This window comes from Rattus rattus, chromosome 2 (genome assembly GCF_011064425.1).
Source record: "Rattus rattus isolate New Zealand chromosome 2, Rrattus_CSIRO_v1, whole genome shotgun sequence".
Lineage (NCBI taxonomy): Eukaryota > Metazoa > Chordata > Mammalia > Rodentia > Muridae > Rattus > Rattus rattus.
The window spans coordinates 144,058,755-144,072,774 of NC_046155.1; the positions used below are offsets into that span (position 1 = coordinate 144,058,755).

A 14,020-nucleotide genomic window follows, 5' to 3' on the forward strand; every position below is an offset into this window, starting at 1 on the left:
TTTATAACATAATTTCTTTTATTTCTCCTTTAGTTATGATAGACAACACTGTTAGGCATGATATTATTACTTTTAGTGATTGTCTTTTTAGAACTTGAAATACAGATTTCCAGCCTTCCTACCTTTAAAAATGTAGTTGATGAATCTGTTATTCTGAGAGGCCTTTCTTTATATTTGGCTTAGTGATTCTTTCTTACTGAGTTCAATGTAATTTCTTTGTTTACAAAGTCATGAGCAGGGAGAGAATAGAAATGTAGGCCATTGTTTTTTTTTTTTTTTGCATTCACCTAGATTTTCCCTCCATTATACATTACAGGATCCCCCTCAGTAAGGAAACTTGCTGTACACAATGTATCACATCCTTCTACATCATCAATTAGCAAGTGGGACAAGATTTTAAAGGCATACCCACAGGCCAATGTTATCTACATGATTCCTCATTAAGACTGTCTTCCAGGATATTTATAGATTGTGTACAGTTGCCTTCTTATCATTTCCTTTAAAGATATTTTCTTTATTATTATATGGGGTATATGTGTGCATAGTGTCTGTGTGGATACATACGTGTCACAGAACATCAGTGAGAATCCAATAACAGCTTTGTGAAGTCAATAATTTCCTTCTAATTTATGCAGGTAACAGAGACTGAGATCTGATCATGAGGCTTATATGATAAGTACATCAATACATTGAGCCATAAAACAATTCCACCATTCCTTTTCAAAGTCTATTTCATTTCATTTACAATTCTTGTATTTGTGCTAATTTCTACTTTTCATTGTTCAATAAAATTGCTCTTATATCTTTCTCTTGAAAATGATATCATTAGTGACTAAAGAGATGAATCAGTCATCAATAGTACTTGCTGCTTATTTAGGGGAGTGGAGTCTGTTTCCAAGTCCTCACACTCTGAGTGAGTCATAGCTTTCTATAACTCCAGCTTCAGAGCAATTGACATTCTCTTCTCTCCTATGCAAGTAATCCACAGATACATGCAATCTCACATGACAATTCATAAGCATACACAAGCATAAATATTAAAATAAATATTTATACATAATTTCAATGACTTCAAATTTCCAGGGCATTCCATTTTCTCTGAATCCCCAGATACATAATTGTAAAATAAGGCATGCCTTTCATTGACCTTCCTTCCAATTGGTTAAAAGAATCATATTCTTTGAGTTCTCTCAGTGTCTCTATGATCTGTCTTTGTCTAAAATGTCTTTAAATATATAGTTTAACTCTTTTTTAATTCCATACATGTATTTTTTATCAAATTCACTTCCTTCCAAGATTCCTCCCTTTTCCTCCTCTCATTCCATAAGCATCCAACTTTGTGTAATCATTCTTTAAAGATTTATTTCTATATTATGTCTAGGTGCCTTTTGTCTGCATGTGTATATGTGAACCACAATGTGTGCATTACCCAGAGTGGGCAGGACTACATTAGATCCTCTAAAAATGAAGTTACAGAAGATAGTAAGTCACAATGTTGGTAGTAGGGACTGAACCAAGATATTCTGTGGGAGGAACAAGTGCTCTTAACTCCTGAGCCATCTCTCACATCCTATCATTTTAAAATCATCCATTCCAATTAATGTTGCCTATATGGTTTTGGATGTATGAATATCAAGTGGAGTTGAATAAACTCTCATAAAGTGAACTGACTTTCTTCAGGAATCTATCAATCACTAGTAGTTCCTCAAAGGTGGCACATCATGACCAGCATTTTGCTTCATGCTGGGACTCAGTCTGGCTTAAGTTTGTACAGATCATGCACACATTGCCAGAATTGCTGAGTTTGTATGTCCAACCACCATGAAGTATCCATGAAACACTGGTTTAGTAAATTCATCTACCACCTCTTCCTCTAGAGTATGCCTCATTCTCATTCAAGATGGTCCCTGAAGCATGGAGAAAAAGGTTTAATATAGAAGCCCCATTTAGTGCTCACCACTCCAAAGTATCTTATTGTTTGTACCTTTAAGAGCTAAATTAATCACTTTCAATTAATTAAATTAGTTGAATTAAATTAAATTAATTTAAATTCTTTAATCACTGTTCATACATGGTTAAACTTTTCTGATGGTGAATAAGAGATGAAGTAAACTATAATGAAAACTCATTATGAGTTGGTTTCTGAAGAATTTTTTTAAAAGTTCATTCTTGGAATCCATAGGTCTAAGATATTAGAACCAGTGTCCTTTAGAAGTAAAGTGAATTAGCATCAAATGTTGGCTCCTCTTTCCTGAATTATTTGCTGTTAGAATTCAGTTAAAAAAGTATTAGATCTTCTGAAGTCTTTCTTGTTCTTGATTTATTTTCATAAATTTTTGTGTTTTTTACATATCTTTATTCTTTGAAAATTTGAAAAAAAATATAATGTATCATGTTCTACTAAATTTGCAGAGGACGCACTCCAGGATGTTATATATTCCTCAATATGTCTATACCACAACTTAAACTTTTTTTCAAAAAATATAACATACTGAGTCTAATTTGTGTTGCTCAAATAATGTAGAGCCATCCATGTGGTCAGGAGAAACCTAAGAGTGGTCCAACACCAAAATGGTGTGGGAGCCTTTCTCATCCAGCAGTCATAAACTGCAAATAGATCTTCAATCAGGAATGGGGTCTCAGGACACCCTTCCCCATACATCCTGGAATACTGTCAGGTTTTATGTTATGCAGTTTTTCAATAGGCAACAATTGATGACATGAAAACATTAGCATAAAAGCCAACTCATGTTAAGAGGAAAATATACACAGTGGATAATTTCATAGCACTACACTCCATTCTATAGTTTTTGCTTTCTATTTCCTGTTCCATAATATTTCCTAAGCCTTGAGTAGGGGATAATAAAAATCACATCAGTGACTGAGCACTCACAATTATTCTGTAGATTTTGATCACTTAATAGTCTCTGCATTAATTAATGTCAGCTGAAAAATTTAATCTCTAAAAAAGGTAAGGAACAGCACAAATCCATATTTGTATAAATACAAATATTTAGAAGATAGTTTGACAATATGACGGTTTAGTAAAATGACAGTAGGAACCCTACTTTAGAACTCTGATCTCTCCAGTCATGGGGTCATGACCAGGTTTATAGTACCAGGCATGAGTTTTGCACCCTCCTCCAGTATCATTCCTTAAATCTAATCAGACATCATTTAAGTTACCCCATAACAATTTTATCATTATTGCACTACTATGTACATCTAGCTTGGCACATATATATTGTAGAATGAGAGACAAATGTAGGATAAGAGCATTATGTGCAAAATCAGGGGCTGGAAATTGAAAAGTAAGAAGTGGAAAAGATACCTCACATAAGGTGTTGCAGACACAGGTATGCTGATTAGAGTTATTTAGTTTAAATTCCTCTGCCTCTTGTATTCCAAACTGAAACATGACAAGCGCTCTCTCTCTCTCTCTCTCTCTCTCTCTCTCTCTCTCTCACACTCTCACACACACACACACACACACACACACACACACACCTTATTCCCCTCACTCACTTTGTTACTGTGATTATTATTGATGTCATATAGCCTTGATTCATAAGTCCATAAGATTTCAGCCATGAGGTTGCTGTTTTGATTTAAATCTTTCTTTCCAACACTGTATAACATATGATTTTCCCATCTGTGTCATCAAATCTTTCTCTTTTCCTAGTGTACATCATCAGGAAGCATGAACTTACAGGAATCACCTCTGGATTCCTGTATCCTGTCCTTTCAGATTGGCAGTAGGATATCTCCTCATGTCACCAGTGATTTATATGTGTGGTGATGAAATTTTTAATGAATTTGATTTACAAGTTCTGTATATGTCTATTTGCCTCAAACATCATGTTTAATGCTATAAATACAGACTAGTTAGATTTTCTTAGTGAAGACTTTTGCTGCTGCTTTCAGAAAAGTGAAGAAATTCAAGCAGACCCAGTGTTAAGGCTTTATAACTGACACATTACTTCTTTCTGAACACAGTTCTGTATGGATCATGGTTTGAGCACATCCGTGCCTGGCTGACTATGCGAGAATTAGACAATTTCTTGTTACTGTACTATGAAGACATGAAAAAGGTGAGCATCCGTCTTACAAGCACCACACAGTTAAGAACTAGACCCTAGTAATGAAATAGGTTACCGAGAAGTGTGATTTTTTGTTTGTTTTGTCTTTTACAATTTTTTATTAATTAAAACAACTTTTATATGTTAATGTAGCCTCCCAGAGGCTTTCCAGATGATCTATGGTTCCTTATCCACCCCACTTCAAAGTTTTTCACAAAAATTCTAGTACAAAAGCAAGCCTCCCAAATCAAGAAAAGAACATATAAAAGAATCCAATATAAAAAAAATGTGTTGAACAGTGTCTGTAAATGTGTCACAGGGTAGAAAAACCTAAGAGGAGGGAACTTTAATTATGAAAATGTCTCCATAATGTCCAGCTGTATGCAGTACTGTAAGGCATTCTCATAATCATTGATTGAAGGGTAAGGGCCCACACCTCATGAGAGCTGTCATCCTTGGGTTCTTTAAGAAAACAGGCTGTACATAGTATAGTAAAGGAGCCAGCAAGCAGCATGCCTCTATTGCCTCAGCATCATTTCCAGCCACAGGGTTCCTGCACTTTTTATTGTCTTGTCCTGACATCCTGCAATGATGTATAGCAGTGATATGTAATTACAAGTGAAATGACATGTAATAAAAGAAAAACTATGACATAGAAATTAGACCAGTGAAAACAACAAAACTAAGAGAATCTGACTGAAAGCACTAGGGTCCTAGATCCACTCATTCATTCACTCAGGAACCTCATGGAAACCCTCTTTAGCCAACAGCTCAATTAAACGTAACCCAATCCTAGTACTGGAATTTTTCATCATTCATTCTCTTTCTTTGGAACAAGAGATAGCCACTATGTGGTCATTTCACTTTGAACACCTTCATATATGCATAGTTTTTAGTAAGTTTCCACTGTTTTAGGTTTCAATTCTACCTCTCAACTGTCTCACAATTTTACCTGTATCTCCCTTTACCCCCTTTCAAAACCCCCTCTCCCTTCCCCTTTCCCACTTGATTCCTCCATCCTAGATCTTTAACATGCCTTCATAATTTCTTCTGTACATTTAATGTTTTGATTATTATGTTATCTGTGCACTTATTTTCTGGTCCATTCTACATGGTGTTCTGTATGCTTCATGAATGTTGATAGTCATCTCTTTCTTCAGGTTAGTATTTTTTCTATGATTTTGTTGAAAATATTTGCTGTGCCTTTGACATGGGCTTCCTTTACATCTTCTATTCCTATTATTCATAGATCTGGTCTTTTCATAATAGTGATCCAGATTTTGTGGATATTATGTTCAAGGAGCTTAATATTTTATTATTTATAACATTAATATTAATAATAATATTTAATTTAATACATTTAATTTTACTTTAATGTTTTCTTCAATGTGTTCTTTTCTCCTATAATGTCTTCAATACCTAAAGTTTTCTATTCTAGCTATTGTACTTATTGGGGAAGCTTGCCTCTGAGATACCTGTTTGAGTTCCAAAAATTTCCTTTATGAGATTTCCTTCAGTTTGGATTTCATGCATTGATTCTATTTCTACCCGGGGGAAATCAGTTCAATTCAGTTTTTTCTACTGTTTCTTTGTGGTTTCATAGATTTCTTTAAGGAAGATATTAATTTCCTTTTAAAAGACCACTATCATACTTATAATTTCTTTTAAGGATTTTTCGTTGTGTCTCAGGTAAGGTGAAATATTCAGGACGTGCTATGTTATGATTGCTGACCTCTGGTGGATATATATTTGTCCTGTTTATTACTGATTGTTTTTCACTGGTATTTAGGCATTATACTGGCTGCTTTTGTGTGTCAAATAGACAGAAGCTGGAATTATGACAAATTTCAATGTCTTCCTTGAGGAAATGCCTCCATGAGATCCAGCTGTGTGGCATTTGTCAATCAGTGTTCAATGGTGCTGGACCCTTATGGGTGGTACCAACCCTGGGCTGGTAGTCTTGGTTTATATAGGAAAGCAAGGTGAGCAAGCCAGGGGAAGTAAGCCTATAATAGCATCCCTCCATGATCTCAGCATCATCCCCTGCTTCTTGGCCTGCTTGAGTTCTACTCCTGACTTCCTTTGGCAAAGAAATGTAAGCTGAATTAACCTTTTCCTCTCCAAATTACTTCATGGTCATGATATTTTTCAGGAATAGAAACCATGACTAAGACAGGCATCTTAGATTAGGAAGATAATGTGTCTAGGTGCTGATAGCTGTTCTGGTCTTTATTTGGTGGGAGTTTTGTTTCCTGGCTTGTGTCTCACTCTGGTTATTAAGAGAATTAGGTAGATTTATATATACTGTAGAAACTAAATTACAGTACCAAATAAGATGTGTTCATGAGCTGTGGGTCCTGAGAGTTAGGAATGCATATGTATTGGACTCAATAGAGGGACTCCAGAAGAGGGAGGAAAGCAAAGTATTCCACCAAGATCTGCTTAGTCAGTCTCCTGGAAATGGGGTCAGAGTGTGAGGAAAGGCCACAGAAGGAGATTTGATAAAGAGGTGTGGATGAGAATCACAGATTGGATTTGAAGAATATAGGGGAAAATGAAGATATGAAGTTGTAACCTCATTGCTTCATAATGGGGTGTAGCTTCTTTGGGAGAGCATACTGGAGTTGGGGCCTGGGGAAAAGCAATTTACCCAGCAAATTTGGTGTTTTGCTGCAGAGATAAGTAGGTGTCTGGGTATTGGACTCAAGACATATTGGGAGAAGTGAAGATTTATCTGCAGATAGCCTACCAGTTTCCCTAGCCAGAGTGGTCCACTAGTTCCCAAGGAGTACAGAACTTGGGGTCTGCAATAATGCAATGAGTGAAGGGAGTAATTTTAGAAGGGAAAGGTCGTTGAATCCAATAAAGAAGGGAAGTATTGCCACTATTTTGTATGTTTGTTTGTTTGTTTTTGTTTTGTTTATTTTGTCTTTTTTGTTTTTGTTTTTGATGCAGAACTAAGGATGAGACTTGGGCATGGGATCTAAAAAAGCAGAGGGAAAAGTGAAGGTCTGCTGTCAGCCCACCTGCTTCACTGAAAGTATTGAGAAAAATAAATATTGATAAAAATTAAAGTGCAACCAAACAAAATAAGAAAACATGAAATTATCCCAAAATAATTTGAGCTCTTAGTGTCCTATCCCAGGAAGCAGAAAGATTACCTGTAAAAAAAAAAACAAAACCTTTCATTACAGTCTTTTTCCCATATGTAGAATTTTTTACTTAATCATCATGAAATTAAGTTTTCCCTAGGAAGGATCACTACCTAGCTGTCTGCTACACAGTAGTGCACATTCCCATTAGCCTCCTTTCTCACCATTTAATGTTCTTTTCAGTTATTGTCATGATTGCTTTCTTTTGTATGAAATATTAAGTGGAACTGTGGTAAATATGTAAAAACAAGTTTTAAGCCAAGAAATCTTCATGGCCCCATTAAAAGCACAATATTTGATGTTCAAAGGTTTTTATTTGTAATGCCTATCTCCAACAAATAAACCAATTGCACTAATACACAGATATTGTGAAAATTGGGTATCTGAGGCAGAAAAAATGTTAAATTTGATGCCCACGTGAGCTTCAACCTGAGATGCTTACTCAAAACAAAATCTCTCAGAATTACCCCAAGTAATTAATATTGACAACATTTCTTGAAACTGTTTTAAAGCTGTATTGTTTACACTTAGTCGAAGAAAACAGTATTATCTGGTGTAAACATTAAACTTTGCCTAGGTTTTTGTGCATGTTCTTCCATTTTCCTTGGTCATTGTCTAACAGTATTTCTGTAAGTTTCTGTAAACATCCCAGGGCAGGTTAGATACAGTTGTACATACTTTCAATGCCAGGACTTGGAAGGAAAAGCCAGATAGATGGATCACTGATCTCTGTGAGCTTGAGGTGTACTGGTCTCCATACAAACTTTCACTGCATAAGACAAAGCTCCATATTGAGGCCTGTCTTTAAAAATATCTCAGTATACTTAGTGTGTTTATCAGCACAAACATTTTATAATGGCACTATGGAGATGGAGGCCCAAGTGTCTGAAATTCATTATCATTATCCTCTACCAAGCAAGTTTAAGTTTAACCTTGGTTCTATGACAACCTATCTCTAATATTTTCTCCTCCCTGAGAAGAAACCCACATCCTCTGTATTTCTCAATATATAAATGTTGTGTGTGTGTCTTACCTGCCTTTATTCCACTGCCTTTTCTAGCCTATACCACAATCATGCTCACTCATTTTTTGATGCCCTTTCTTCATGTCCCCTTTTCCTTCTCTATTTACAGATTCTTTTTTTGCATCTGTTATCTCAGAGCTCTCTCTTTATCACCTTCATTTCTGTTTCTTCTTCTATCAGGATACAATGGGAACCGTAAAGAAGATATGTGACTTCCTTGGGAAAAAATTAGAGCCAGATGAGCTGGATTTGGTCCTCAAGTACAGTTCCTTCCAAGTCATGAAAGAAAACAACATGTCCAATTATAGTCTCATGGAGAAGGAACTGATTCTTCCTGGTTTTACTTTAATGAGAAAAGGTAATGAGATTGTCTCTCTTTACATTCATATTACTTAACGGTATATTGTTTGAATATGCTGCATTAGTGATTTACATTTTAATGAATTCTTTATATGTTCTTTAATACAGCCCACAGGGAAATTAAAATTAACTTATGTGATACTAAAGAAAGAAAGTAATGTGATAAAAAAGCATGACTTCTCCTGTCAATCTTTTTAGATTCAATTCCATATCCATCACTATCACACTGGGTAAAATCTCTAATACTAATTTTTCCTCATCATCAAAGTTTGAGAACTGCCTATGCCTTTCTCACACATTCATGAATTCATTAAAAAATTCCACCCTAGGGTTGGGGATTTAGCTCAGCAGTAGAGCGCTTGCCTAACAAGTACAAGGCCCTGGGTTTGGTCCCCAGCTCCGGAAAAAAAAGAAAAGAAAAGAAAAATAAAAAAAAAATTCCACCCTAGTAGGTCCTATATGTCTGGCATTTTTTGTGAAATGAACCATTTAGTAATTTAAGATACACTTGGTTTTGAAATATATTAGATACATATTCTATGTATATATTTAAAGCAGAAATGCATGGAACACATCCTAGCCAAAGCTAGGAAATACAGAAAGGATGGGGGCTGCTGGGTTGTAAATAGATGAAAGATGGTATGAGAATTTTACCAATTCATAAGATGTAATTATATGAAAGATTTTATGCCTCTGGGGTAAAGAAAGACACAACACAGCATGGTCAGTTGGACAATCTCTAATGCTAACTCTAAAGACCTTCTCTAATGGAGTGTTGAAAACCAATGTGTGGTCAGAAGAGACAGTGCTACAAAGGTTTGGGGCTGAAATTATGCAGATCTTCATGCATCACAAAACAACATGGCTGAGTGAAACAGAAGTCCTGCAATGTTGTCAGTTGGGAGTGGCTGGGTCACCTGTATCTTGTGGGAAAATCAAGACAGCTGAAATCCTGCTCATAACTATATATGCAGCTCTCATATTAACTCACACACACACACACACACACACACACACAAGTATATCTTTTTTTAAGATTTTATTTGAAAGTTGCTTGCATGCTTTGAAGAATTTCTATATGTATAACACTAAAATATAGACAGCAAAATTGAAGTCTGTTTGGATAATAGAGATGATAAACACTGTTGAGTTGGATAATATGATAGAAACTGATTTGATGGGAAGTAGGGATAATCTGGTTAAGTAAAAAGATCAAGTCAGTGTTGCTGCTCTTAGATTGTCTAGCATATAGATTTGGTGAGGAAAAGGTAGGACATAATTACATAATTTCCAGAGAGGGAGAAGTGTGTGTGTGTGTGTGTGTGTGTGTGTGTGTGTGTGTGTGTGTATATATATATTTCATTATATGTAATATATTATATATAATGATTTCAGAGATTAGTTAGGTTTCTACAGAAAATGGTAGTTTGTTTTATTAACTGTGTGGTCTTTATCAAACAGATAGTAAGAGCATATGATGGGAGGAGCTAGAGCCATGTAAGTCCATTATTAACCCACATTTATGTGTGCTTCCCATTTTTAGGCACTACTGGGGACTGGAAGAATCACTTCACTGTAGCCCAAGCTGAAGCCTTTGATAAAGTGTTTCAGGAGAAAATGGCCGGTTTCCCTCCAGGGATGTTCCTATGGGAATAAAATTTCAAAAGTTTTAAATATTTTATGAACATTGATTTTTATGTTTCTGTTGTTCTATGTCTGAATAAGTGAATGTGGTCATTGAATAAATCCTAATCTGGTATTGTGAAAGTGATTTTTAAAATAGTGTTTTACTAATACCAGTAATATCAACAATGGTGGTGGTGATGGTAGTGGTGATGGTGGTCATAGTGGTGGTGGTGGGTGTAAACTTTCAGTTTGCAGTGCCTTCAAAGGCCAGATGTTTGCACTGGTACTAGGGACCTGAAGTTTCATGAAGCTGTAAACTTCCTGCTTCGGGTACTAGAACTAATCTCAGGTTCTCTCCCTAAGCAATACAGTACTACTACTATATCTCCATTTTTGATAGTCATCTCTTTAGCCTAGAATTATGGAGTGTTGAGTCATCAAATATTTGCTACTTTTGTTAATATATTGTAGTATATTACAATTTACTTACTAGAATTCAAGCTTTAAAACATTTTCTTTTTATTCATAAGTAATTTATTTGGGGTTTTATTTACTGAGAATGGACATGACAAAAGATTCTCAGTGTGATGCTATGGAAATTAAACAAGTATTACTCAGTATTTACGTATTTATCATACTTTGCACAAATATCACTTTAAGTTGTTCTGAAGAAACATGTATATATACATTCTTAGTTTTTTCTTTTTCTCTTTTCTTCACTTATTTATTTAATTATTTATTCACTTTACATGCTGGTTGCAGCCATCTCCTCTCCTCTCCATCCCACACTGATAACTTCCTCTCTCTGTCTAATCTTCTCTTTTCCTCAAGGAAGGGGGCCCCTCCCATCAACCCTCCCAGGAATGAACCCACCATGGCACATCAAATCACATAAGGACTCAGTTCATCCTCTCCTACTGAGTCCAGAGAAAGCAGCCCAACTATGGGAAAGGGATCCAAAGGCAGGCAACAGAATTCAGTCCAAGACAGCCCCTGCTTCATTTGATCTTCATGAGACTCACATGAAGACTAAGATTCATAACAGTCACATACTTGTAGGCAGCCTAGGTCCAATTAGTGCATACTCTTTGGATAGTGGTTCACTGTCCGCAAGCCAACATAGGCCCAGGTTACTTTCCTCTGTAGGTCTTCTTCTGGTGATCTTGACCACTGCAGCTCCTTCAATCCTTTCCACAATTCTTCCTTAAGACTCCAAGAGCTCTGTCTAATGTTTGGATGTGGTTCTTTGTCTGTTTTTACTAAATGCTGGATAAATCCTCGAAGATAGCAGATACTATAGGCTCTTATTTGCACAAATAGAAGTGCATCATTAAATAGTGTCAAGGGTTTGCTATCTGCCCTGTGGTGGTAGTGTTGTAAAATTATAAAAAGGACTGTCTTTTACCCCCACTAGGTCCAGCACTGCTGTGCCCAAGATATCTACTAGACTATAATTAATCTTCAATCTTGTCAGAAATCTGAGAATGACCAAATATTTATACACATAGGAAGCATAACATGGCTTCTAGAACTGACAGGTTGTAGAGACAAATCTCCACTGGCACAGTCTTCTGTTCGTAACATGTAAGCACAAGTCTTCAACCTTCTGGCCCAAAATCAACTAATAGACTCTTGAAATGTAAATATCATGAAGCGCTGATAATTCTGGCTTGGCAAAATCATCAGTTCACTATTCTACATTAGGTGTCCGTTTTAGGTAGTATTAGTCTGCAGACGAAACAGGTAGTTTCTGTCCAGTGGTTGCCTAGCCAAAAAGTATAGCCTCACCTGGAGATAGAGATGCTCAATTTCTTCATTAAATCTGCCAAAGGAGATCTGTTTGAAGCAAACATGTCTATAGAAAAAATAAATAACTGAATCTCATATTTTGTGGAATTTTGATGTTTTTGAAAATTGTTGAACTATATAAGGTAATCTGGAGTGTTTTCCATTAACTATCTATTATCTTGAAAGTATTCTAACAAACTTAGAGCCATGGATTTGCTATTTGGCCCTTAATTCACATATGTAATCAACCCAGAAGTTTGTAATTACATTAAGGCAAGGACTGGCTTTAAATCTTGTACTTTTAAACTTTTTTTAAAAAAATAAATTCTAAACCAAAGCAAAGATATTATTTTAGATTAGTTACCAAATGAGATTATGACTGTCCAACTCAATATAGTTAATTCTTCCCGGTTAAATTACAACAATTCCTAAATTCCTCATAAAACAACCTTGGAATAGCTACTTTCAGGCCCCCAAAAGTCCAGAGAACTGGGGCAATGACTTTTCTATTACTTCTTCAAGCTGGTATGGGTATTGAGAGATTCTTGAGGGCAGGTGGTAGGCAGAATGAAGCAAATGATGTAGCCGGATGTGTCCTGTTTGGACCTAGCTGAAAGCCCTTGAGACCAGGAATCCAAGAAGGCACCCTCTGCAAAATACAAATCTCAAGACAAATGTTTAGAATCATGATATCTTTTTGTTTTATTCTCTTAACTCTAGTTTTTTGGACTGTCTGCCTCTCTCAAATCTGATGAGTATGAATCTTTGAAGTTTCCAGACCTAATCAAACTTTTTAAAAACACAAAATCAAAACATTTTTCCCAGAATACTGTGCTCCTTCGTCTGTAATGAGAAAAGCTTGTGTCTTGTACTCTCTCCCAGAGTAATAATATAACCAGAAAACTCAAAGTCACACCCATTATGAAGATTAAGCTGTCAGCTAGATTCCCTTAAGAAAAGGAAGTAAGCTAAACAATAGTGTTAAACAATGAGCCTGATAGACTTTTGTCACCTGTCTTATCAGGAAATTAACCCAAAATTCCCATGGAGTCCACATTAAGAGAATTTGAGCTTCCTTTTGTGATGAATATAAAAAATAACTTCAAACCCTCACTAGCCGCATCACGGTGCCAAATGGGCTTTGGTGCGATAATTTATGAAACAAACTAAACACCTACTACCAATTCCAAACTCTGGTTATCAAACCAGAATTTTAGCCCAAAATATATCAATCTGTCAAGCTCTCTTTCCCGAGCCACAGATTTTTATTTAACCCTAGTAACTTGTTAATTTCACAATTATCTACTTGGAGTCTGTGACTAATTCTCCTTATCTAAATTGGTAACCCTGGGGAAAAAATCTCTGCATGATCTAGCTAATCACTGTACTCCCTTCTTAAAAAGAAACTTAAATCACATTTTAATAATACCTGCCATTAAGAAGTAGCTTGTCGGGTTGGGGATTTAGCTCAGCGGTAGAGCGCTTGCCTAGCAAGCACAAGGCCCTGGGTTCGGTCCCCAGCTCCGAAAAAAAGAAAAAAAAAAAAGAAGTAGCTTGTCTAACTAGGATTTCAACTGAAAATTCTCATGGAGTCCATGTTAAGAGGAATATGCGTGTCCTGAAAGGCTATTTAAAAAGCAGTTTTTATCTCTAACTCTCTGAGCTGTAACTACTTGTCACACAGCAGGGAACCTAAAACCTTCTAGCCCAGGCTGTTTCCATTTGTTGATGTTCCCACTCTGGAGACATCACATGACTCAACATGGTGCTGGCCTCCTCTTAGAAATTAAAACTTTCTCCACATCCTCGCCAGCATTTGCTGTCACCTGAGTTTTTGATCTTAGCCATTCTCACTGGTGTGAGGTGAAATCTCAGGGTTGTTTTGATTTGCATTTCCCTTATGACTAAAGATGTTGAACATTTCTTTAGGTGTTTCTCAGCCATTCGGCATTCCTCAGCTGTGAATTCTTTGTTTAGCTCTGAACCCCATT

The 14,020-nt window shown here is 36.0% G+C and overlaps 1 protein-coding gene across 2 annotated transcripts in view; it reads left to right on the forward strand.

The window, feature by feature from the left end:
* LOC116894310 (alcohol sulfotransferase A) overlaps nt 1–10,382 on the forward strand; it is a 47,395-nt gene extending 37,013 nt beyond the window's left edge. Inside the window, exons 4-6 of one of the 2 annotated variants that reach the window (XM_032896006.1) lie at nt 3,997–4,091; nt 8,436–8,613; nt 10,159–10,382. In XM_032896006.1, the coding sequence (XP_032751897.1) occupies nt 3,997–4,091; nt 8,436–8,613; nt 10,159–10,271 (386 nt within the window). In that variant the 3' untranslated portion in view covers nt 10,272–10,382. The remainder of the gene's footprint in view (nt 1–3,996; nt 4,092–8,435; nt 8,614–10,158) is intronic. The other variant, XM_032896007.1, reaches the window with a different exon arrangement.
* Nucleotides 10,383–14,020: the final 3,638 nt, after the last annotated feature.